At 48.2% G+C, this 27076-nt stretch overlaps 1 protein-coding gene across 2 annotated transcripts in view; it reads left to right on the forward strand.

Moving 5' to 3' along the window:
- Positions 1-27076, forward strand: part of LOC123773411 (ethanolamine-phosphate phospho-lyase) — a 58356-nt gene that overhangs the window by 9466 nt on the left and 21814 nt on the right. For both annotated transcript variants that reach the window (XM_045767162.2, XM_069317941.1), the window contains exons 2-8: positions 10223-10341; positions 10641-10746; positions 11318-11446; positions 14375-14468; positions 16127-16335; positions 21236-21412; positions 26566-26759. In XM_045767162.2, the coding sequence (XP_045623118.2) occupies positions 10223-10341; positions 10641-10746; positions 11318-11446; positions 14375-14468; positions 16127-16335; positions 21236-21412; positions 26566-26759 (1028 nt within the window). The remainder of the gene's footprint in view (positions 1-10222; positions 10342-10640; positions 10747-11317; positions 11447-14374; positions 14469-16126; positions 16336-21235; positions 21413-26565; positions 26760-27076) is intronic.

The following is a 27076-nucleotide window of genomic DNA, read 5'->3' on the forward strand; positions in this document are numbered from 1 at the left end:
TTGAGAGCGGCCAGACATCACCGTGATGAAGCCTCACTCTTGAGAGCGGCCAGACATCACCGGGATGAAGCCTCACTCTTGAGAGCGGCCAGACATCACCGTGATGAAGCCTCACTCTTGAGAGCGGCCAGACATCACCGTGATGAAGCCTCACTCTTGAGAGCGGCCAGACATCACCGTGATGAAGCCCCACTCTTGAGAGCGGCCAGACATCACCGTGATGAAGCCCCACTCTTGAGAGCGGCCAGGCATCACCGTGATGAAGCCTCACTCTTGAGAGCGGCCAGACATCACCGGGATGAAGCCTCACTCTTGAGAGCGGCCAGACATCACCGTGATGAAGCCTCACTCTTGAGAGCGGCCAGACATCACCGTGATGAAGCCTCACTCTTGAGAGCGGCCAGACATCACCGTGATGAAGCCCCACTCTTGAGAGCGGCCAGACATCACCGTGATGAAGCCCCACTCTTGAGAGCGGCCAGACATCACCGTGATGAAGCCTCACTCTTGAGAGCGGCCAGACATCACCGGGATGAAGCCTCACTCTTGAGAGCGGCCAGACATCACCGTGATGAAGCCTCACTCTTGAGAGCGGCCAGACATCACCATGATGAAGCCTCACTCTTGAGAGCGGCCAGACATCACCGTGATGAAGACTCACTCTTGAGAGCGATACTCAATACTCCCTGCATGTTGACGGACGTGACTGCTTGTGAAGCTGGGTATATAAGCTGTTTCAACAGCCTCGAGTTTTCACCCATTGGGCTCAGTGGTTTGCTGCTCACGAGTTTGTCCGGGTTCGAGTCCTGAACAGGGGACATCTATACATGAGAGAGTCTTTTTTTCTGTCCAAGGTTGGAGGCCAGACGCTTGAGGTTGGTCTCACGAGACTTTGCAGGGTGATGGACTAGTGTGTGGGGAGTGTCATAGTGCTTGGTCTCCTGGGAAAGCTCAAATGATGGAGTATTTCAGGGAGACTTTCCAGACATTTTCATCTAGCAGCACCGCAACTAGCTGCCACTACACTAAAATAACAAAAGGAATAATTCTGTGATTCTGCTTCAAGTCTGTTCATCGAGCACTTTGCAGAAAATTCTGCATGATTGCCATCAAGAGCCTCGTAATAGCACTTGCAACATGTCCTACTGACTGTACTGGGAGAAGGTTTTAGAATATCTATCATAATGAGACCACCTCACATCAATATGACCCATCATTATGACAGACATTGACGCCAAATTAGCCAGTAACAAGGTCGAGGGTGAACCAGACCTGCGTGACCCCGTCTGTGTTGTCAAGACAATATTGGTCCAAACACTCGGGGCTGAGAGAAGAGAAATTACTGATCACAAAGGTCTATACAACACCGGTATGAAGAGTTGTTTATATCTAACATGTCTGTGGGCAGCACATTAGTGTTGACCACACTGTGTGACACAGTGTGGGCAGCACATTAGTGTTGACCAGACTGTGTGACACAGTGTGGGCAGCACATTAGTGTTGGCCAGACTGTGACACAGTGTGGGCAGCACATTAGTGTTGACCAGACTGTGTGACACAGTGTGGGCAGCACATTAGTGTTGACCAGACTGTGTGACACAGTGTGGGCAGCACATTAGTGTTGACCAGACTGTGTGACACAGTGTGGGCAGCACATTAGTGTCGACCAGACTGTGTGACACAGTGTGGGCAGCACATTAGTGTTGACCAGACTGTGTGACACAGTGTGGCCAGCACATTAGTGTTGACCAGACTGTGTGACACAGTGTGGCCAGCACATTAGTGTTGACCAGACTGTGTGACACAGTGTGGGCAGCACATTAGTGTTGACCAGACTGTGTGACACAGTGTGGCCAGCACATTAGTGTTGACCAGACTGTGTGACACAGTGTGGCCAGCACATTAGTGTTGACCAGACTGTGTGACACAGTGTGGCCAGCACATTAGTGTTGACCAGACTGTGTGACACAGTGTGGCCAGCACATTAGTGTTGACCAGACTGTGTGACACAGTGTAGCCAGCACATTAGTGTTGACCAGACTGTGTGACACAGTGTGGCCAGCACATTAGTGTTGACCAGACTGTGTGACACAGTGTGGGCAGCACATTAGTGTTGACCAGACTGTGTGACACAGTGTGGGCAGCACATTAGTGTTGACCAGACTGTGTGACACAGTGTGGCCAGCACATTAGTGTTGACCAGACTGTGTGACACAGTGTGGCCAGCACATTAGTGTTGACCAGACTGTGTGACACAGTGTGGCCAGCACATTAGTGTTGACCAGACTGTGTGACACAGTGTGGCCAGCACATTAGTGTTGACCAGACTGTGTGACACAGTGTGGGCAGCACATTAGTGTTGACCAGACTGTGTGACACAGTGTGGGCAGCACATTAGTGTTGACCAGACTGTGTGACACAGTGTGGCCAGCACATTAGTGTTGACCAGACTGTGTGACACAGTGTGGGCAGCACATTAGTGTTGACCACACTGTGACACAGTGTGGGCAGCACATTAGTGTTGACCAGACTGTGACACAGTGTGGCCAGCACATTAGTGTTGACCAGACTGTGTGACACAGTGTGGCCAGCACATTAGTGTTGACCAGACTGTGTGACACAGTGTGGCCAGCACATTAGTGTTGACCAGACTGTGTGACACAGTGTGGCCAGCACATTAGTGTTGACCAGACTGTGACACAGTGTGGCCAGCACATTAGTGTTGACCAGACTGTGTGACACAGTGTGGCCAGCACATTAGTGTTGACCAGACTGTGTGACACAGTGTGGCCAGCACATTAGTGTTGACCAGACTGTGTGACACAGTGTGGGCAGCACATTAGTGTTGACCAGACTGTGACACAGTGTGGCCAGCACATTAGTGTTGACCAGACTGTGTGACACAGTGTGGCCAGCACATTAGTGTTGACCAGACTGTGTGACACAGTGTGGCCAGCACATTAGTGTTGACCAGACTGTGTGACACAGTGTGGCCAGCACATTAGTGTTGACCAGACTGTGACACAGTGTGGCCAGCACATTAGTGTTGACCAGACTGTGTGACACAGTGTGGGCAGCACATTAGTGTTGACCAGACTGTGACACAGTGTGGGCTGCACATTAGTGTTGACCAGACTGTGTGACACAGTGGTTGCCAGGATCAGGTTTGGTTACCGTTACCTGTGGCAGGTGGCTACCGTTACCTGTGGCAGGTGGCTACCGTTACCTGTGGCAGGTGGCTACCGTTACCTGTGGCAGGTGGCTACCGTTACCTGTGGCAGGTGGCTACCGTTACCTGTGGCAGGTGGCTACCGTTACCTGTGGCAGGTGGCTACAGGTGACGGATCTCCCAGTCCTGAACACTCCAGGTGCACAATCTGTGAGCAGGAACTGCGGCATGATCTCCCACACAACATTATTGAACATCCAGTCATTAGACCCTTCACACCTGCCGGCATGAGGTCCCTGGAGCCATGTGATCCCTTTACTAACTCTCGTGTTCTTGAAGATGTCCTCATAATGTACCCAGAGGCAGCCCGGGCACACTCCTGCTAACGTGGCCCTGGATCACTAACCATCCTGCGAGATGGGAACATTTTAGCATGGTGCCAGGTACAAGCCATAGTGCCTGGCACCATGTAGCCCTTCACACAGTCTAGGGGCACAGTCTAGGGACACAGTCTAGGGGCACAGTCTAGGGACACAGTCTAGGGGCACAGTCTAGGGGCACAGTCTAGGGGCAGCTGTACACGGCGTGAGGTCTGCCGTAACCCAGAAGCTCTAGGTAATGTTGATGGACCTAAATATGTCAACAGTACAATAAGTGTTCATAATACCGCAACTTACACACGACGTAATCACAACATGTTCACATTGTTGCAACGTTGCAGCAACGTAATGACTGTAAACATAACTGTGGTTTGGTTGTTTGTTGCGAGTGTATGTTCTGATGGGTGGGGGGGGGTGAAGTGAGGGGGTGGGGAGATGGGGGACGTGGAGGGGGTTATGAGGGGGAGAGACCCGGGCACCACCGGGTACCTCTTGTAGTACAACATAGGGGTTAACACATAGAGGTCAGAGTGACATGAGGACGTCACTGTCATGACATGACAGTGACGGTAGCCACAAGGGTGTTGCTACTATGACATGACAGTGACGGTAGCCACAAGGGTGTTGCTACTATGACATGACAGTGACGGTAGCCACAAGGGTGTTGCTACTATGACATGACAGTGACGGTAGCCACAAGGGTGTTGCTACTATGACATGACAGTGACGGTAGCCACAAGGGTGTTGCTACTATGACATGACAGTGACGGTAAATTAACATACCTGGTTGATGGGGTTCTGGGAGTTCTACTCCCCAAGCCCGGCCCGAGGCTAGGCTTGACTTGTGAGAGTTTGGTCCACCAGGCTGTTGCTTGGAGCGGCCCGCAGGCCCACATACCCACCACAGCCCGGCTGATCCGGAACGTCTTTTAGAAAACAGACCAGTTTCCTCTTGAAGATGTCCACGGTTGTTCCGGCAATATTTCTTATGCTTGCTGGGAGGACGTTGAACAACCGCGGACCTCTGATGTTTATACAGTGTTCTCTGATTGTGCCTATGGCACCTCTGCTCTTCACTGGTTCTATTCTGCATTTTCTTCCATATCGTTCACTCCAGTACGTTGTTATTTTACTGTGTAGATTTGGTACTTGGCCCTCCAGTATCTTCCATGTGTATATTATTTGGTATCTCTCTCGTCTCCTTTCTAGAGAGTACATTTGGAGAGCTTTGAAACGATCCCAATAATTTAGTGATCTGAGTTCATAATGTCCCTGATTATGTCTTCATTGTTTATGAAGACCAGATCTAGAACATTTTCGTTCCTAGTTGACTCTGATATCTGCTGGTTGAGTAAAAATTTGTCACAGAAAAGTAATTCTCATATGACATGAGGCTGTTGTTATGACATGACAGTGACGGTAGACATGAGACTGCTAATACAACATGAGAGTGATGTTACGCCACACAGTAGCATAATAGAGTGACTGACTGTCGTGAGAGTAAGTGGTAGTTACGAGGGCGAGCGACCAGTGCCCTCAGCGTGGAGGCGAGTGTAGCCAGCGGAGCCCCGTGGTGCGGACCGTGGGAAGTCTCCGCTCTTGTAGACCTCACCTCTCATTATCTTATGGTGTGTGTCATTGTTGAGGAGTACCCCAGCACGACACACACGTGTAGCCGGCCTGGTGTGGTGTCCTGGGGGCTCCTACTACCCCAGCAGGTGTGTAGCCGGTCTGGTATGGTGTCCAGGGGCTCCTACTACCCCAGCAGGTGTGTAGCCGCCCTGGTGTGGTGTCCTGGGGGCTCCTACTACCCCAGCAGGTGTGTAGCCGCCCTGGTGTGGTGTCCTGGGGTTAATAACCCTCCCGCGGTTGACAGGCCTTAATAACCCTCCAGCGGTTGACAGGCCTTAATAACCCTCCAGCGGTTGACAGACCTTAACAACCCTCCAGCGGTTGACAGGCCTTAACAACCCTCCCGCGGTTGACAGACCTTAACAACCCTCCAGCGGTTGACAGACCTTAACAACCCTCCCGCGGTTGACAGACCTTAACAACCCTCCAGCGGTTGACAGGCCTTAACAACCCTCCAGCGGTTGACAGACCTTAACAACCCTCCAGCGGTTGACAGACCTTAACAACCCTCCAGCGGTTGACAGACCTTAACAACCCTCCAGCGGTTGACAGGCCTTAACAACCCTCCAGCGGTTGACAGACCTTAACAACCCTGCAGCGGTTGACAGACCTTAACAACCCTCCAGCGGTTGACAGACCTTAACAACCCTCCCGCGGTTGACAGACCTTAACAACCCTCCAGCGGTTGACAGGCCTTAACAACCCTCCAGCGGTTGACAGACCTTAACAACCCTCCAGCGGTTGACAGACCTTAACAACCCTCCAGCGGTTGACAGACCTTAACAACCCTCCAGCGGTTGACAGACCTTAACAACCCTCCAGCGGTTGACAGACCTTAACAACCCTCCGGCGGTTGCCTTACGGTAAGATCGACACAGATTCAATAAGTGAATGAATCCAGTTATCACTTAGATTTAATCACACTTTTGAGGAATCAAGTCCAGTACTTGTTAAGTAGCAGCTACTTACTCAAGTGGAAGCGTGAATTGGTGATTGGTGATTCCTCGAATCATTTACTTCCATTCATTGATTGGATTAAGTTCAGTGTTGGTTGAGATTAGTTATAAGTGTGGAGGTCTGGGGAATAGATTAGATAATTCCTTCAAGATAAGATTGATAATCCTTCAAGATTAGGAAAGCACTTTCCTTCCTTGCTGCTGCTATCCCACCGGCACTGTCACGTGACAGTGACGGTGGTTACCATGACAGTGACAGTGACGGTGGTTACCATGACAGTGACAGTGACGGTGGTTACCATGACAGTGACAGTGACGGTGGTTACCATGACAGTGACAGTGACGGTGGTTACCATGACAGTGACAGTGACGGTGGTTACCATGACAGTGACAGTGACGGTGGTTACCATGACAGTGACAGTGACGGTGGTTACCATGACAGTGACAGTGACGGTGGTTACCATGACAGTGACAGTGACGGTGGTTACCATGACAGTGACAGTGACGGTGGTTACCATGACAGTGACAGTGACGGTGGTTACCATGACAGTGACAGTGACGGTGGTTACCATGACAGTGACAGTGACGGTGGTTACCATGACATGACAGTGACAGTGACGGTGGTTACCATGACAGTGGTTACCATGACATGACAGTGACAGTGACGGTGGTTACCATGACAGTGACAGTGACGGTGGTTACCATGACATGACAGTGACAGTGACGGTGGTTACCATGACAGTGGTTACCATGACATGACAGTGACAGTGACGGTGGTTACCATGACAGTGGTTACCATGACATGACAGTGACAGTGACGGTGGTTACCATGACATGACAGTGACGGTGGTTACCAACCACATCCACTGTCACTGTCTGTGCGCCCTCTGTAGTATTAGTAAACAAATTGCCAGGCACGCCACAGACCAGCTGCCAGTGTCACACGCTGCCACAGACCAGCTGCCAGTGTCACACGCTGCCACAGACCAGCTGCCAGTGTCACACACTGCCACAGACCAGCTGCCAGTGTCACACGCTGCCACAGACCAGCTGCCAGTGTCACACACTGCCACAGACCAGCTGCCAGTGTCACACGCTGCCACAGACCAGCTGCCAGTGTCACACGCTGCCACAGACCAGCTGCCAGTGTCACACGCTGCCACAGACCAGCTGCCAGTGTCACACGCTGCCACAGACTAGCTGTCAGTGTCACACACTGCCACAGACCAGCTGCCAGTGTCACACGCTGCCACAGACCAGCTGCCAGTGTCACACGCTGCCACAGACCAGCTGCCAGTGTCACACACTGCCACAGACCAGCTGCCAGTGCCACAGACCAGCTGTGGGAGTGTGTGCCAAGTAACTGGCCCTCCCATGGTCTGGCACGGGGCCGCCCGCCACAACCTGTCCTCCTACAACCCGTCTGTGGGGGAATTCTCCCGTATATATTCTGATATAATAGTAAAGTAAATAATTGATCTAAAAATATATTAGAGAAGTGGACTGTTGAAACTTGTAAATGATATTTGGATTATTTCCCCTGCCCATCTTTCAGGGGTAGAACCATTAATACTGGGACTATCTATTGCCTATAAATGTTAAATAATTTAATGATAAATTTCAATAATAAATTTTAATTACAGAGTTAGTACACTAACGACAATGTTATAATTGGAAACAAAGGTGTTAGCTGTCGAGCCGTTAATGTGGAATGCGTCAGAAAGTCTTCAGTAGCCGGTCTTAGCTGTCGAGCCGTTAATGTGGAATGCGTCAGACAGTCTTCAGTAGCCGGTCTTAGCTGTCGAGCCGTTAATGTGGAATGCGTCAGAAAGTCTTCAGTAGCCGGTCTAAGCTGTCGAGCCGTTAATGTGGAATGCGTCAGAAAGTCTTCAGTAGCCGGTCTTAGCTGTCGAGCCGTTAATGTGGAATGCGTCAGACAGTCTTCAGTAGCCGGTCTAAGCCCGTGTGGGCGTGTTGGAGGAGCAGAAAACTAATTCTCCAGAAAGGGTAATCTGCTTTCGTAGATAACTCCACTCTGTAAAATTTATAATATGTAATATCTATATGACTACAAATATTTCCACTATTACACATTGAAAGGGAAGTTGACTGATTAGGGGGAAAAACACTTACTGGTGTTTTTGATTATCCCGCGGCATAATGACTGGACACTCCTAGAACACAAGATTATGATTTTAAAATGTGACAATGGGTACCTAGCCAACCGGAAGCGGTGTCCACAATGACAGATGAAGTTGGTTGCAAAGTCTGGGACCCGATAATGCTCGGATGATCCTTATATCAGACGATGAAAAGGACCAACTTCGGGACACTGATCAAAATGGCTTCTCTCTCTCTCGCCAAGTCTCCGGGCAAGTGACTAGGCCACGCGCGCGCCACCTGGATCCCTCACTGTGTATAAACTTGGCATACAAGTCACGATATTTTATTCTAATTTCCTATTAAATTAAAGCATTGCCGACGTTATTTTACGTCATAATAACGCACTCCAGGTATTCACAGACGGTTTTCCGCTGTGTATATTATTGAACCTAAGTTGCGTTAAATAAAACTACATATATACTTGCGTGAAATTCAGTTCGTGACTTTTATCTAGCTTGGAGCATCTGATTCGCAGCTGTGGAAAACTTTACCGATAAATGGATATGTAATTGACTAAATTGAATCCATTTTCCAATCTATATTACCTAATAAATCAAACAAGGTTAGACTGGGTTTAATTCAGTTTTACATAATAAGTTGATTCTCATAGAAACTGGGCGACTGATGTAACAGTGGCGTTACGTAATGTAACGCCGTAATGTAATACGTTACCTTATGTAACGTATGCGTTACATAAGGCCAAAAATTATCCTAATAGAAAATGGAAGCGGCTGGCGAATGTGTCGTACTGTCCCGTTTTCTGTTTGGGGTCCTCTTTAGGAGAGGACAGTTTAGTAGGACAGTTTCTTGACGTTGGGAGACCTTAGGAGGACAGGCTGGCCAGCACGGTATACTGTGGTGCTCTACAGGCAGTACTGGCAGACCTCTTCCATGTGTGTATACCCCTTGTTGGCCCTTATTCTGTCGTGGACATGCACTTACGTGTCTCGTGGTACTGGGCTTCGCCTTTGACGCACAATATAAGATGCCAGGTTCGATTTCCGGGGCAGGAGAGAGGTGGTTGGGCACGTTTCCTTTCACCTAATGTCTCTATTCACCTATTAGCGAGTTAGTAGGCGTCTACACTAAGTGGTGGAGTGAGTACGGGTGGCTGGGAGTGTATGTTGGGGGAGGGAGAGTGGGCTAGGTATGGAGACCCGGGCATCGCCGGGTCCCCCAGCCAGAGGACGCCCCACGAGGCCAAATAATCAGTCACAAATCTTGAAAGATTTCAAATATTTTTCATGCATTAGGAATTAGGAATATTTGAAAGTGTACCAATAGCTATCACCTGTGGTGATGACATCTGTCACCTGTGGTGATGACATGTCACCTGTGGTGATGACATCTGTCACCTGTGGTGACGACATCTGTCACCTGTGATGATGACATCTGTCACCTGTGATGATGACATCTGTCACCTGTGGTGATGACATCTGTCACCTGTGGTGATGACATCTGTCACCTGTGGTGATGACATCTGTCACCTGTGGTGATGACATCTGTCACCTGTGGTGATGACATCTGTCACCTGTGGTGACGACATCTGTCACCTGTGGTGATGACATCTGTCACCTGTGGTGATGACATCTGTCACCTGTGGTGATGACATCTGTCACCTGTGGTGACGACATCTGTCACCTGTGATGATGACATCTGTCACCTGTGGTGATGACATCTGTCACCTGTGGTGATGACATCTGTCACCTGTGGTGACGACATCTGTCACCTGTGATGATGACATCTGTCACCTGTGGTGATGACATCTGTCACCTGTGGTGATGACATCTGTCACCTGTGGTGATGACATCTGTCACCTGTAATCACGACATCTGTCACCTGTGGTTGGTGCTGCAGGCGTGTGGGTCGTGGTTTACCAAGACTGCAGCAGTAAACTCACCAGTATACCTCTGTACTTACAGGCCGTCGTGTAAACTGTTCTACAAGGATGACCCCATCAAAATACTACGAGCCTCTGGAGTCTACATGTACGACGAGCTGGGCGGTAGATACCTGGACTGTATTAACAATGTTTGTCACGGTACGTGTGGGTACTGGGGGGCCAGGGGTACTGGTGGGCCAGGGGTACTGGTAGGCCAGGGGTACTGGGGGGCCAGGGGTACTGGTAGGCCAGGGGTACTGGGGGGCCAGGGGTACTGGGGGGCCAGGGGTACTGGTGGTACAGGGGTACTGGGGGGCCAGGGGTACTGGGGGGCCAGGGGTACTGGGGGACCAGGGGGTACTGGTGGGCCAGGGTACTGGTATCTTGCTATGTTTCCCCATATAATTTCCTCTCGTGTATTGATATATATGTATAATACAAAGTATTTTTGGTTACAGTGGGTCACTGTAACCCCTACGTGGTGTCGGCGGCCATGCAGCAGATGGCAGCTCTCAACACTAACACAAGATTCCTGCACGATAATATAGTGCTCTACGCTCAAAGGTCTCAGTAATGTATCTATCTGTTCAAGGTTTACAAGGAATTGCTGCTGTAATTTGGAATATTGTCGTTGGGGGCGTTACTGCCTTGATAAGATGTCAATTAGATGAGGATTTCTTGTGTTATGACATTCAATTTAACTATTCAATATTGAACCATCTGATGTGATATGTTTTAATGGCACAACAGCTAAAGGGTAAATGCAGCACATTCTTCACCAGAGAGCGCTTATATAAACATTAAAACTCTAACTTGTGTACTACTTAGTTGAAGGTGTGTATATTGGTCTGGTCATAAGAGGTGTTGGCAGCAGTATGTCTAATGTTAGGCTTTACATCTAATGTTAGGCTTTACATCTAATGTTAGGCTTTACATCTAATGTTAGGCTTTACATCTAATGTTAGGCTTTACATCTAACGTTAGGCTTTACATCTAATGTTAGGCTTTACATCTAATGTTAGGCTTTACATCTAACGTTAGGCTTTACATCTAATGTTAGGCTTTACATCTAATGTTAACACACACCTGTAGTCAGCATTCTTTTCACGTTGTGTGTGTGTGTGTGTGGGTACAGGCTGGTGTCGACTTTCCCGAAGGAGCTGAGCGTGTGCTTCTTCGTCAACTCCGGCAGCGAGGCCAACGACCTGGCCATCCGCCTGGCCAGGGCCCACACCGGCAGGAGGGACGTGGTCACCTTAGACCAGTAAGTGCTCTTAGTCTAAGACTCAGTGTGTGTGGAGAGGAGGTTGGGGCACACTCTGCACGTCACCCAGGGTCGTAACTCCACCGCCCACTAGGGGCCTCGTAGCCTGGTGGATAGCGCGCAGGACTCGTAATTCTGTGGTGCGGGTTCGATTCCCGCACGAGGCAGAAACAAATGGGCAAAGTTTCTTTCAGCCTGAATGCCCCTGTTACCTAGCAGTAAATAGGTACCTGGGAGTTAGTCAGCTGTCACGGGCTGCTTCCTGGGGGTGGAGGCCTGGTCGAGGACCGGGCCGCGGGGACACTAAAAGCCCCGAAATTATCTCAAGATAACCCCCCCCATCACAAAATACTACAGATGACCATACACCATTATAGACAAGTATACTTTCTTGCTAGACATGCCTTCAGACTCTGGTATACTGTCCAGTGTATTCTGACCGAGGAGAGAGGTACACCTCTCAGTGTATATCATTTCTCAAGTCTTTAGCGAATTTTGTTTACATTTATTAATGAGTTAATGAGCTCTGAAACAGCAGCAGACGGCTCATAACACTCACAACATTTGATTGTGAGGGTTCGATGCTCATAGCCTGTTTAATGTAAACAGGGCACCGAAGGTTGAGGCAAGATGTACAGGTTTCGCTGGCAGTTCGGCCTCGGCTATAAAAGCACTCTACCTTAAGAGCCTGAAGACGTTGTCCAAGATAACACGTGCATACACACACGCTGGACAAGATATCAACATGTGTTATCGAGATGTGTATGATACACGTATACTTGGTAATAACTGCAAGAATACATGTTGGTTAACCACATGTATTCTCATCATCTTGGTGTTGTACAGCATCCATACACACACAGGGAAGTATACACAGAGGAGCGTGTATGTATACCATTCATCTTGGTGTATGGTAACGGAGTTTGTTATAGATGCTGAAGGATCAGTAACCTTTTGTGGCCTTAATAACCTTCCCCGCGGTTAATATGCCTCAACCCTCCCGCGGTTGACAGGCCTTAATAACCCTCCCAAGGTTGACAGGCCTTAATAACCCTCCTGCGGTTGACAGGCCTTAATAACCCTCCCAAGGTTGACAGGCCTTAATAACCCTCCCCCGGTTGACAAACAGACTCACCACCTCACAAGATACCTGAGAACAGCGCCACAAATGACCAATTCATCATTATTGTCCACAAGACCTGCGTCCATACTCACCAGGTGGCTGGCCCCGTGCTTCCTGTGACTGTGTTGACCAGTGCTGAAGTCACCATGTTAGGTGGTCACCATGTTAGGTGGTCACCATGTTAGGTGGTCACCATGTTAGGTGGTCACCATGTCAGGTTTGTCACCACGCCAGGTGGTCACCACACCAGGTGGTCACCACGCCAGGTCACTACGCCAGGTCACCACGCCAGGAGGTCACCACGCCCCACGACCACACACTGAGGCACGATAACAGCACGCACACATTGTACGACAGACACACGCGCTGTGTTGATGTGTTTACACGCGCGGGCCGACGGCCGCCCTCGTACCCTGTGTCTGACCAGCTGACTGTAACCCGCGCTGTCATCACCTTCACACGTGTGTGTGCACATTCCTGGTGCTCCTGTGTCGTCACCTTCGTACTGGTGACCTTGACCACCTTCAGGCTGGTGCTCCACGTGTCAACACCCCCTCCCCACCCCCACCCCACAGTGGCCGCCGCCAGGATTGATCAAAACATTCACGCCATCACTTACGAAGGCGGTACATCTTTCCTCAGTCATGACAGCCGTGATCACCTGTAACACACAGTTTGAGCCCCAGAGCACCAGGCTGTTGTTGTTTGCAATCTGCAAGTTGTAGTATTTCCAAGGAAATGCAAATAAAATTGATTTCATAATGGAAAGATGGAGAGGTTTCGTAAACGCTTGATATACCTTTATATATTATTAAAAACACTTATAGACCTAGTAATTATGTATATATTTCTTATAATCTCTGACAATAAGAAACTTAAATTTTCATGTAACTACTGATCTACTGTATTGTGTGACTGTAGCCCGGTATGTTGGTGTGACTGTAGCCCGGTATGTTGGTGTGACTGTGGCCCGGTATGTTGGTGTGACTGTGGCCCGGTATGTTGGTGTGGCTGTAGCCTGGTATGTTGGTGTGACTGTAGCCTGGTATGTTGGTGTGACTGTAGCCTGGTATGTTGGTGTGACTGTAGCCCGGTATGTTGGTGTGACTGTAGCCCGGTATGTTGGTGTGACTGTAGCCCGGTATGTTGGTGTGACTGTTGCCTGGTATGTTGGTGTGACTGTAGCCCGGTATGTTGGTGTGACTGTAGCCTGGTATGTTGGTGTGACTGTAGCCCGGTATGTTGGTGTGGCTGTAGCCCGGTATGTTGGTGTGACTGTAGCCCGGTATGTTGGTGTGACTGTAGCCCGGTATGTTGGTGTGACTGTAGCCTGGTATGTTGGTGTGACTGTAGCCCGGTATGTTGGTGTGACTGTAGCCTGGTATGTTGGTGTGACTGTAGCCCGGTATGTTGGTGTGACTGTAGGCCTGTATATTGGTGTGACTGTAGCCCGGTATGTTGGTGTGACTGTAGCCCGGTATGTTGGTGTGACTGTAGCCCGGCATGGTTGCCACTGTAGCCCGGCATGGTTGTCACTGTAGCCCGGTATGTTGGTGTCACTGTAGCCCGGTATGTTGGTGTACCTGTAGCCCGGCATGGTTGTCACTGTAGCCCGGCATGGTTGTCACTGTAGCCCGGCATGGTTGTCACTGTAGCCCGGTATGTTGGTGTCACTGTAGCCCGGTATGTTGGTGTACCTGTAGCCCGGCATGGTTGTCACTGTAGCCCGGCATGGTTGTCACTGTAGCCCGGTATGGTTGTCACTGTAGCCCGGCATGGTTGTCACTGTACCGTCTCCTCCACAGCGCCTACCACGGCCACGTCTCCTCCCTGATCGACATCTCTCCCTACATGTTTAATCGCCCGGGTGGCCAGGGCCAGCAAGACTGGGTCCATGTCGTAAGTGTTACCAACCTCTTAAGTTTAAAACTTAGGTCTATTAGACTGTGTTTACCTATAGATCTATTACATTGCATCATTATATTGTTGAAGTCAATTTTTAATTCGAGGATGAAGTAAGCAATATTAAGGTTCCTCCTTGGCATCAAATCTCCTTGGTCACGGAGATTCTACAAAATAATTTAGATGACTTGCTTTGGGCCAAGACCTGTACCTGCAGATTGCACACACACGCACTGGGATACCCTGGCATCTCCAGCACTCAGATCAGACCTTGCATACCCAACAAACAATGCAGCTGAGAGAGCCCTTTCATGGAGTAAGAAGTTACAGCTTTACAGTAAACACCAATGATCTCCAGTGACTATGCTCGCCTCAGTCGTACATACTTCCCATTGTGGGGATTTTCTTTTGGCAGTCCCAATGTCTGCAACAGGGACACATCAGGCATAATGGATATCTTGTCTCTTAGCGGCTCCACATTGTAGTGGTCCTCTGTCATGCTGCCCCAATCCGCACTGTATAAGAGTATTTCCACCGAGGCTGAGGCTGATGAATACAGATTGTTTGGCCTGCAGTGCAGAAAATCCAAGAGCCTTAATAAATACAGTCACATTGAAGTTAAAATCATTAAGAGTGGTGTTGCTGCCACCCTGTGTGCAGCAGAGAGAGAGCTTTGCTAGCACCCAGTGTCCAGCAGAGAGAGAGCCTTGCTGCCACTTGGTGTCCAGCAGAGAGAGAGCCTACTTTTCTAATGTATAAAAAAATTTCTGTCACCACTGATCAAGCAGATAAAATTACACTGCATCCAACGAGGAATGGCTCACAACTGGCATGGGACTATACATGTGTATCCACCCTGACAGTCACACATGTGTCCCCCCTACTGGTCAAGCTAGTGACGTCACCAAACACACGGGGAAATAATCAAATCAAACGAAACATAGGAAAATTGGTCAGCAGTACGGTATTGTTCCTGGAGGCTCTGAGACGCGTGGGTCTTACGGAGAAAGTGCACAGAGCCTTCTCAGGGGGTCTGTGTTCCAGGTTCATTGAAACAACAAGAGACCCAAGAGCAGCCAGTTTCCTATTCCAGCACGTGAGTGTGGCGACCCAAAGGGAATTGCCAGGGAACACCCGCCTGTCCCACTCACCCTAACCCATCTCCACACACACACACCCTCCTCCTCCCCACCACAAACCCCCCCCCCCCACCTCCACAGACCCCTCCCAACACCCCCATCTGCTACACACCCTCACCTCCAAACCCTCTTCCCACTCAAACCCCAAACCCACTCCCCGGTCTCCCCCACCACTAACTTTCCCCAACACACTATCCACATCAATGGAGGCAAACGGCTACTCCTGGAATGCAAATCTGTCATCTGCTCTACAAATGATAAAGTCTATGGACGTGACCCGAACATTTCACATCCTCTCTGGACTCTACTTCAAGACCAAGTGACTGCAATATCCAATTAAAACAATATATTTGGATGTTGTTGCAGGGATATAAAAGTTAGCAGGTGCTGGACATTGAGGTTTAGTGTGATGCGATTAAAAAGGTATAATATTATCCCTGAAATTAAATGACTTCTTAAAATGTGTTTGGAAAGTTGCTGGTGTAAACATAGTTACAAGGGTACCGCCGTGTACAGGCGCCCGTGCCGGACGTGTACCGGGGCACGTACAGGGACGACGAGTTCACGGCCGAGGAGTGCGCCGAGAAGTACGCGGACGAGGTGAGGCGCCTGTGTGACGAGGCTGCTCGGCCCGGCGGCGGCGTCGCTCTCTTCGTGGCCGAGTCCATGCAGAGCTGCGGCGGCCAGATAGTCTTCCCTCCTGGCTACCTGCGTCGGGTCTACAGGTAGGTGGTGGGTGTAGGTGGTGGTGGTGGGTGTAGGTGGTGGGTGTAGGTGGTGGTGGTGGTGGTGTGTGTAGGTGGTGGTGGGTGTAGGTGGTGGTGGTGGGTGTAGGTGGTGGTGGTGGGTGGTGGTGGTGGGTGTAGGTGGTGGTGGGTGTAGGTGGTGGTGGGTGGGTGGTGGGTGGGTGGTGGTGGTGGTGGTGGGTGGTGGTGTTTGGGTGTTGGGTGGTGGTGGTGGGTGTAGGTGGTGGGTGTAGGTGGTGGGTGTGGGTGGTGGTGGTGGTGGGTGGTGGTGGGTGGGTGGGTGGTGGTGGTGGTGGTGGTGGTGGTGGGTGGTGTTGGGTGGTGGTGGTGGGTGTGGGTGGTGGTGGGTGGTGGTGGTGGTGGGTGGTGGTGGTGGTGGTGGGTGTAAGTGGTGGTGGTGGGTGTAGAAAGTGGCAGAATTCACTGTTGACTTGAGAGTTGATCTAGAAAATATTGAAAGAGTCTGTTTGTGACCGGATTAACAAAGGAGATTGCAGGAAATGAGATTCTGAAACTCTGGCATTCCATTCCTGAAATTTTTGACTGAAAATTTTCACAATGGCAGTATTAAAATAGTATTTTCATCGACATATTAATGCGAGTCAATGTTTTCAGTTCTGAACACGGCCAAGTCTAATATTAGACTTACTGATGAAACTACCGCGCAGCACAGCTCTCAACACGACCAAATACAAGCATGATATAAGCGACCCGTTTTAGCGAGCGTTCCCAACGTCAAGAAATAGGCGTTTATCCTAACCTACCAGAGCACCCACCAACAGAAAACGGGACGTTGTCAATTTCGAGTGAGTGAGCCAAAGAATCTGGCTTTAAAAAAGAAATTGAGAATAACCTTTGATTGTCAATGAACAATCTGAGAGCAGCAGTACACCGAGAACTTCAACAAGATCTTGTAGATCTGAGGCAAAGTGAAATTGACACCAGTAATTCCATCTATCATCATACTATCATGCAAGAGGAGCCACACATCTATGGATCATCCAATAAAATCAGCAGACTTCTAGATGTTACTACTGCTCGGCTTAGACTCGGTTACAAGTATCTCTGGGAATTCTCATTATCTGCTGATGTAGACCTGACCAAATGTAAACTGTGTCAACAAAATTATTCGCACACCCTCCGTCACTATGTGATGGAGTGCGAAAAGATACGTTAATTTAGAGACAATTCTATAACCAATGTTCCAACGATGTGTAAATATTTCATTCAAAATGATCTGCTACCAGAAATTTTAGCCAAATACCCGCAGTTTGCCAATTGCAGTAAAACTGTAGTGTGAAAGTTATGTAAGGAATTTACAACAAGTATTTCGCACTCTCCTGAGTGCTTTATCAAGGTGTGTGATTAGCGCGTCTAAACGTCTAAATCAATGAATTTAGACGTAGAGATGCAAGTCTCGACCTTATCACACACTCTGACCTTGATAAAGCATTCAGGACATTGCGAAAGACTTGGTTTAAATTCCTTACATAAATTTCTCATACAAGTGGCTTTTTTTATCCTATACTATTTACATTGTTATTTTCAGTTGTGTTGTTACTGTAAGACCACCCAGGGGGGGGGGGACCTAACCCTTCTCCGGAGAGGTCAGACCCAGGGAACCTTTGTACCACCAGCAGAGTCTCTGACGTGCTGATGTATCATATTGTTGCAAACATCTTCATGGTGACATTCTATTGACCAGGCGCGGCCCGACCCACAAGGGTTACTTTCTCTCACCTCTCTTTCTCTCTTGCTGTCTCTCACCTTTCCAAATTCTCCTCCCTCCTCCTTGAGGTGTAAGGGGTCAGGAGACTCACTTCGTCGGCCATTAGTTAAAAACTCATGTCAAAACAGCTTTTAATTGAAAATTCCGATAGAATGTTGTTTTCTCATATTAACGAGATGGTTAAGAGTTTTTCTCCCATTAGTTACCAGATGGTCTAAGATAAGCGGATGTCAAACATCTTTAATTAGAAATTCCTATAAAATGCTAAAATATTATTAATGCCATATATATCAGGCACTTGGGTAAGGACTTCAACCTATAGTTTGGCTAAAAACCACACGCTGACACTAGCTGGCGTAGTTTATTGCCAGTGTAGGTTAGGAGTAGCTTAGTAATTTTTGGTGAATATCATAATTTTGATTAAATAAAATCTTGTTAATTTGCATCTTTATGTGTCACTGGTTTCCTCATTGTTATCTCAGGTGTATGTCATCAAGGACATTGAACACCCTTGCAGGACCATCTAAAATTTTCCAGCATTAAATTGATTAATATAACTCTCAGTAACTGATGACATCAAAAGAAGAAATCTCTCGGTGGTAATTTAAATCAATAGGTCACAGTGGTTTCTCCATGAACCGTTGGCGATCCCCTAATTAGTAATTATCAATACTCTTGTAGTAACGAATGTAATAGGACGGTGGCAACTGCCCTATTACATTCGTTACTACAAGAGTATTGAATTTGAATTCAATACTCTTGGAGTAACGCTCCTTTGAATTGAGATTAAGCATTTCCTTGAACGTACCATTGGTTCTGTGCGAGACCAGTAGTACCAGGTTACACTCCACGGTAAATATTGTTTAGACTGAAGAAGAAAAAATACTTAAGAGCACCAGTGTGTAAAGAACAGTGGTATCAGGTAGGGGAAACCCAATGGTAGTAGGTGTCACAATGGTGGCAGCGGTGGGATACTGCGATATCTACTACCATTGGGTTTCCCCTTACCTGATAACACTTTACATGGAACCAGATACCACTAAAACAATCTCGGTTGTACTTTTAATATCTCAATTTCAATCTATGTTATACTTTAGTTAATAGTAAAGTAATAAATAAACATGTAAGTAAGCAACAGGACTCCCTTTTCCTAAGGAAGTTCATTATTAGTGTTACTGTCGGTATAGTTCATTAACTTTTACTTCTTGGGAATAACTAGTTATGAATAATATAATTCCTAAAGCTGTGCTGTTTAACACAACTCATAATAGTAACTAGTCCCTTCAACACACTTATGAACGCTTTCAAGCATTTTCTCTATCCATAAAAAATGATAAAATATAAATATAACAAGGATTATAATTTGCGGCTCAAAACTCTCATGGACACGCGAGATCATATTTTTGTTTAGAAGATTAAGAACTATTTTGGGACTCGCTCTACTAAAAGATCCCCACCTTGGCCTCGGGGGACCATGATAGGTCCCCACCTTGGCCTCGGGGGACCATGATAGGTCCCCACCTTGGCCTCGGGGGACCATGATAGGTCCCCACCTTGGCCTCGGGGGACCATGATAGGTCCCCACCTTGGCCTTGGGAGACCATGATAGGTCCCCACCTTGGCCTCGGGGGACCATGATAGGTCCCCACCTTGGCCTCGGGGGACCATGATAGGTCCCCACCTTGGCCTCGGGGGACCATGATAGGTCCCCACCTTGGCCTCGGGGGACCATGATAGGTCCCCACCTTGGCCTCGGGGGACCATGATAGGTCCCCACCTTGGCCTCGGGAGACCATGATAGGTCCCCACCTTGGCCTCGGGAGACCATGATAGGTCCCCACCTTGGCCTCGGGAGACCATGATAGGTCCCCACCTTGGCCTCGGGGGACCATGATAGGTCCCCACCTTGGCCTCGGGGGACCATGATAGGTCCCCACCTTGGCCTCGGGAGACCATGATAGGTCCCCACCTTGGCCTCGGGAGACCATGATAGGTCCCCACCTTGGCCTCGGGAGACCATGATAGGTCCCCACCTTGGCCTCGGGAGACCATGATAGGTCCCCACCTTGGCCTCGGGGGACCATGATAGGTCCCCACCTTGGCCTCGGGAGACCATGATAGGTCCCCACCTTGGCCTCGGGGGACCATGATAGGTCCCCACCTTGGCCTCGGGGGACCATGATAGGTCCCCACCTTGGCCTCGGGAGACCATGATAGGTCCCCACCTTGGCCTCGGGAGACCATGATAGGTCCCCACCTTGGCCTCGGGAGACCATGATAGGTCCCCACCTTGGCCTCGGGAGACCATGATAGGTCCCCACCTTGGCCTCGGGAGACCATGATAGGTCCCCACCTTGGCCTCGGGAGACCATGATAGGTCCCCACCTTGGCCTCGGGAGACCATGATAGGTCCCCACCTTGGCCTCGGGAGACCATGATAGGTCCCCACCTTGGCCTCGGGAGACCATGATAGGTCCCCACCTTGGCCTCGGGAGACCATGATAGGTCCCCACCTTGGCCTCGGGAGACCATGATAGGTCCCCACCTTGGCCTCGGGAGACCATGATAGGTCTCGCTGCCTTCCTGTCTCTGGTGTTGGGAAAACATGGTCACTTAATTGTTCAGTTGGTGATTATTATCTTGTTTGTTTTGTATATCAACATCTGTATGTTTGCTGGCCATAGGCAACAGATCCCGCCATGATTGCAAGGGAAGGAGGGGGGGGGGGTTGAAGGGAAGGTTGCAGGGGAGGGAGGGAAGGTTGCAGGGGAGGGAGGGAAGGTTGCAGGGGAGGGAGGGAAGGTTGCAGGGGAGGGAGGGAAGGTTGCAGGGAGTGTCTACACAAAAGAATGTGTCATAGTGGACAATTGCCGAGCATGAAAATGCACTCAAGCTGAAAATGATTTACTTATTCATGTACTTATATACAAGAAGGAACATTGGGTTTATGAGAGAAGAGACACTTGAAGTTTGACATTGTTGTAAAGCCACTAGCACGCATATAGCGTTTCGGGCAGACATAATATAAAATAAACAGATTAATATATATTTCCATAAAAATTCTCATAATTCAAATAATACAGAAATCACTAAGAAATCATCGTTTACTTGAAAATTATTCCTAGGTGAAACTGTGCCATGTCTCCCCAGTGACGTGCGGGCGGCGGGTGGCGTGTGCCAGGCCGACGAGGTGCAGGTGGGCTTCGGGCGGGTGGGCAGCCACATGTGGGCCTTCCAGACGCAGGGCGACGACGTCGTCCCCGACATTGTGACGCTGGGCAAGCCCATGGGCAACGGCCACCCTGTCTCCGCCGTCGTCACCACAAGGTACCGTTCTCACACGGGAAATATTGACCAGTGTTGTACTCTATGACATTTATAATTAGCATTCCTGTATTGATTTCGTGTTAAGAAGTACCGAGACAAATGTATGGGTCTGTTATACTTTAATTAAACTTTCCTTTTATCTTCCTGTAGGTATTATGGATTATTTTCGGTAGCAACTCTACGGTAATCACTCGTCATGTTTCACACGCTACCCCCTCCCCCCTCATGGCCTGCTGGTGTTTTTGTGCTAATATTTCTTACAGCATTTAACTTAGACTTACAGTCCAACACAGAAAAGCTACATTATGACAGAAAATGGCAATAGTTAGAAAATCAAACTGCTTTCTAATACCTCCCACAGTAATGCGTCTATGAACAACCATCTCATGTCTCCCAGGGTCCTGTATCTGTAGTCAACCTTCAAAAATCTCCCATAGTAATGTACCCATGATCAGCCATCTTAGATTTCCCGTAGTAAAGCATCTATGGTTAACCTTCTTAGATCTACAATAATACATCTATGGTCAGTCATCTCAGATCTCCAACGGTGATGGAGATCCTTTCGGATCTCTCACAGTAATGTGTCCGTAGTCAACCATCTCATATATCCCATAGTAACGCATCCATTGTCAGCTATCTCAGAATTCCCACATTAATGCATCCTTGGTCAAATCATCTCGTGTCTCCCATAATAATGTGCTCATGGTCAATCATGGTAGATCTCCCATAGTAGTGCCCCTATGGTCAACCATTTCAGCTCTCCTACTGTTATATGTCCATTATGAATCTTTTCTGATCTCCCACAGTAATGCATTCATAGTGAACCCTCTCAATTCTCCCAGTAGTAAGGCGTTCATAGCATCTTAGCACTCCCACAGTAATGCAACTATGGTCAACTCAGATCTCCCATACGGCCATGGCCATCCCTCGAATATGCCATAGTAATGTGTCAGTGGTTAACAAATTAGGATCTCCAACAGTAATGGGTCAATGGTTAACTCTGCTCTCCCACAGTAATATGTCCAGGGTTGGACGTCAGGGCAGCCTGAAGTTCGGAGAGGGAGAGAGGGAGAGAGAGAGATCGTTATAGGGAAGCTGGAAATGAGTGCGAAAATCTAAGGGATGAGATTCAAGAACGGAGGAAGATGAGAACCGCAGCTGACAGTCGAAAAGTGGGAACCCAGTTCGGTCGCGACCGTCACTGGATCCACCACAACAGTACCACGGAGGTGAACGACTTGACGAGACATCTGAAACACACTTGCTCTCTTGCGGATTTTCTTCCAGATCTGGAGTAGAGGAGTAGAGGACGTAATGGTGGAGACATAATATTTCCAACTCTCACATTTAGCTGTACCGATGGTCCTACGGGCCACCACACTCGCCTTCTGAAACAAAATTTAAGAATCAGCCGTCTGCCGGCGGCGGTGTTTCTTCCAGGTGTCACAAAAAAAGAGGCGAGCTCGAGGGAGAGGCAGAACGGAGAGGTCGGAAAACGTAGCATTGAGGGTGAATTGGTCCAGTCAGCTTTGGCAAATTGCCACCTAGGGAAGGAGAGGGGAGGGTGAGAAGAAAAACAGGTGAAAAGGATGGGGAAATGGTCACTGTTATGGAGGTCATCAAGAACCTGTCATGTGAAATCTAAGTAAAGAGACGACGAGCAGAGAGAAAGATCAAGACAGGAGAGGGTGTGAGTGCAGGAGTCAACATGAGTGGGTTCACCAGAATTCAGAAGAGACAGGGAAGAAGAGAGGACAAATGGTTCATGGAGGCGACCTCGGGTGTTTGTCACAACATCGCCCCAGAGGGTATGTCGACAGTTAATAACACCCAACAGGAGCACAGGTTCTGGTAAGGAGTCCAACAGATGTTTAAGATCAGGAAGAGAAAGCGGGAAGCGAGACATTTGGGGGGAAATAAATGGAACAAACTGAATACTGTTTACTCACAAAGATATGGGCTGCAGAACATTGAATCGGCGACTGAAAAAGTAGGGAGACGAAGGGAAGAACGAATCAAGAGAGCAGTAAAGTTATGGGCCACAGCAAAAACTAGAGGGGGGGGGGGAAGAGAAAGGAATAGCCACGGAAGAAGTTGACATAAAATCCACAAATGTTCCATTGAAGAATAGACATTATCAAAAATAGAGAGAACAGAAACAGAGAACAAGGAAGAAACAAAAGCAAATAAGAACACAGTGTATTAAGTAAGATCAGGATCAGGATCAGTGAAATCGGGATTAGGGGGGCATAGGTAAATCTAGCAAGGACGATTTCCTTGCAATTTCCACCACCTTTTGCATCTGGTAAAAGAGGTAGTCAAGGGAGTGGGAGGACAGACCAGAGGCAGAGGGACAGAGTCTGAAGTGGGTGGAGGCTTCGGAGACAGAGGCGGTCAAGGGAATCAGGGGAAAGGGGGGGGGGGACAGAAACAGGGAAGTGCACCACATCATGGGCAGCAACCGAGAGAGAATCTAGGACCAAGGGAACCTCCATAGCTGGGACAAGAGCCTCGACCATCGAAATGGGAGGGGATGCAGGGATAATCAGAGTCGGAAGGTGGGAAAGAAAGTGATGCCTTCTTACCTCCGGGGAGGAAGAAGGAGAGGAGCCAGGCTTACGTTTCTGACTTTAAGAGACAAGTGTGCCAGCAATAACGTACTGGGCGACAACCTCCTTAGTCTCAACAGGAGAACGGGAGCGATCAACATGAAGATTGCCGGGAGGATGACGGACAACAGCCTGGACAGACAGGCGGGATGAAGGGCCAAAAGACAGAGGGGAGGGCTGGGAAGAAGGATTGAGGGAGAAGGGAAAAAAGACACAGGAGACTGGGCAGACTGAAAAGGAAGGAGGGAAACACCAGACAGAGAACCCAGGAGGAGGACCTTTAGGTCCAGAACGTAAAGCAGCAGGGAAGGTGGTGGTGGGTGTATCCGGATCCAAGGCCCGAAAACGGTAGAGAGACTGAGAAAGGAGGTGAGGGCGAGGAGAGGTGAAACGCAATACATCAGAGGTGGAACGCAACACAATAGACATGTCAGCAAAAGAGTGAGATGGTGTACTTGGCATATCGCCTCAGGAAATGACAAACGATCGCGGTGTTTCAAATTGAGGATGGCCTTCTCAAATTTGTAGGGCTTACACGCGCAGGAGAAGGTTGGATGGACGCACTGCAATTGATGCAGCGAGCTTGTGAAGAAGAGCACGCTGTCTTAGAGTAACCCGAGTCCCCACACAAGGGGCACAGGGACACTACACTCGTGCATTTGAGGGCACCATGTCCAAATTTCCACCACCTATTACAAAGTTTAGGAGAGGGAATGTACTCCTGAATGGAGCATCTGGCACCAGCAAGAATGATAGAAGGCGGACGGGACCTACTATCGAAAGTTATCTTCACCACTTGAAGAGGTATACGATGGTGACCACGAGCGGGTCGAGTGAACGTATCAACCTGGAGAACAGAATAACCTTGGGCTTCAAGGATATGTTTAATATCCTCTTGGCAGTCTTTCAGGTTCCTAACAACAGTTACAACATTGTGCAGAAGAATAACCGTGCTGCTCCTGAGAAGCAGCAGCAACAGCAAGAGTACCAGCAAGGCTGGGGTTAAAAGTAACAAAGGTATCCACCGAATCAACAAAGTGTTTATGGAGGAAGATATTTTCAGGATTTGTAGAATCCACATTGTTGAGATCAAAGTGTTTAATCCATGTAGCAGGACCAAACAAGGCTTGGAATGTAGTAAAACCGGAAGGAATCGTGTAGGTGTGACTGCGTAGGGGACGGCGCCGAGCACCTCCAATAAGATGGGGGGAAGGTGGGTAAAAGGTGGAGTTGTCACAATGAAAGAAGCCACTCCAGGTGATGAGGTGGTCATCACTGGGGGCTTGGGGCTCGACCCTGCCACAGAGGTGGGAGGGGGAGCGGAGAAGGGTAGTCGGGAGAGTTAGGGAAGCAGCTTGGTCTGGGCCTAATGTAGCGGGGCTATAGGCCTTCCATCACAGCATCGTGGATATACGCCCTGCAAACCCCACCTTAAGAATCGTCAGCCTGTCGAGATCTGGTTCAGCAGCGAAGGTAAGGATTGACAATAAAAGCGTCCCCTCGCTCGAAACGTCGGGTACCACAGTTTTACAAGTGAGAGAGAGAGTACCTCCCGAAACACCCGGGGGTCAAAACAGAAGATGTCTGAAAGAATAATCAATAATTGTAAAAAGTCGGCGAGAAATGACAATCACAAAGGATAAGAAGGGGGAGGAAAAATGAAACATAAGAAAGAGGAAAAGGCTTCTAGCACATTTGGTGAAGACGCCAACAGGACCATAAGGCTTCAAATGGACAGAGGACCGTCCCATGGAGCATCACACCCTGGCAGCCGCCCACCTCGCTCCCTCGCGACGACAACCAGCTGGAAAGGTGATGCCTTTGCTAAATTTGATACAAAAACAAATTTATAAATCATAAGTAAAATCTGTATTTAGAACTCCCAACACGAACTTAGTCTGTATCCCTGGATAGTTCAGACCCAACCTCAGCGTTGTGAAAGGCTAGGCGAACGGCACGGATTCAGTTGTTTCCAATTTAATCACATGTTCACGAATCGCGTTGTCTGTAGGACCGATTCTGAGAAATTTCGTTGTAAATCTTTCTCAGATTTCCTTATATCACAGTCCTTTGATACGTGACAATATGACGAAGGTGCGTTCTTGTATTTATTATTATTAGGGTTAAGGTTCTGAAAAAAGATGAAATAATTTGAGATTTTTACATTTATAACACATTAAGTAAGTAATTATTTATCCAAGTCATCAAACCCTTATAACACTTTAAACATGATAAACATCAATGAACATGAGTTTTTAACAAATTCTTCCGATTTCATAGAAACATATAATTCTGGGACACCTTGTACAATATAATATCCCTATTTTATACCTATTTTATACATTTTACCTATTCTTATGCTTAATCATTATACAGGTGTGTGTAAAGCTCTCACTCATCTTGTACATTCGTCAGAGGTTCATAGAACCAGCAATTATATTTAAACTATTTGTAATTTCTCTAAAAATCATTATTTTATACAACCTTCACACTTTATTGATACTATCATCTGCCACATCCATGCAATTGTTTCTGTATTGACAGAGAAATTGCTGAAAGTTTTGGAGCCAAAGGAATGCAGTATTTCAACACATTTGGCGGTAATCCTGTTTCTGCTGCAATTGCTGACGCTGTGCTTGATGTCATCGAGAACGACAAACTTATGGAAAATGCAACACGTATTGGCGACTACGTCAGACGAGAGATTAATTCCCTGAGAGAGAAACATGCCATTATTGGTAAAGTATTCCTTACGTACTTATTTTATATTATAATAATATAATAATAAAACTAATAATAATAATGTTTATTATTATTATTAGATACATACATTTTGTATATATGTACTGTATGTAACAGTGCATATATACAAAATGAGTTACATACAGAATGATGAGTGTAGAGAGAGGCAGTACACACTATGCCAGAGTCACTAACACACTCAGTGTTTCAGGCAAGGTTATTATTTATAATTGTGCAATAGATTCCTAGAATTGATGCCCAGAGGGAGTTAAGTATTGTGTTAAGAAACGTTGTATACTGGATTTAAATATTC

The sequence above is a fragment of the Procambarus clarkii genome, chromosome 89 (genome assembly GCF_040958095.1).
Source record: "Procambarus clarkii isolate CNS0578487 chromosome 89, FALCON_Pclarkii_2.0, whole genome shotgun sequence".
NCBI classification, from domain to species: domain Eukaryota; kingdom Metazoa; phylum Arthropoda; class Malacostraca; order Decapoda; family Cambaridae; genus Procambarus; species Procambarus clarkii.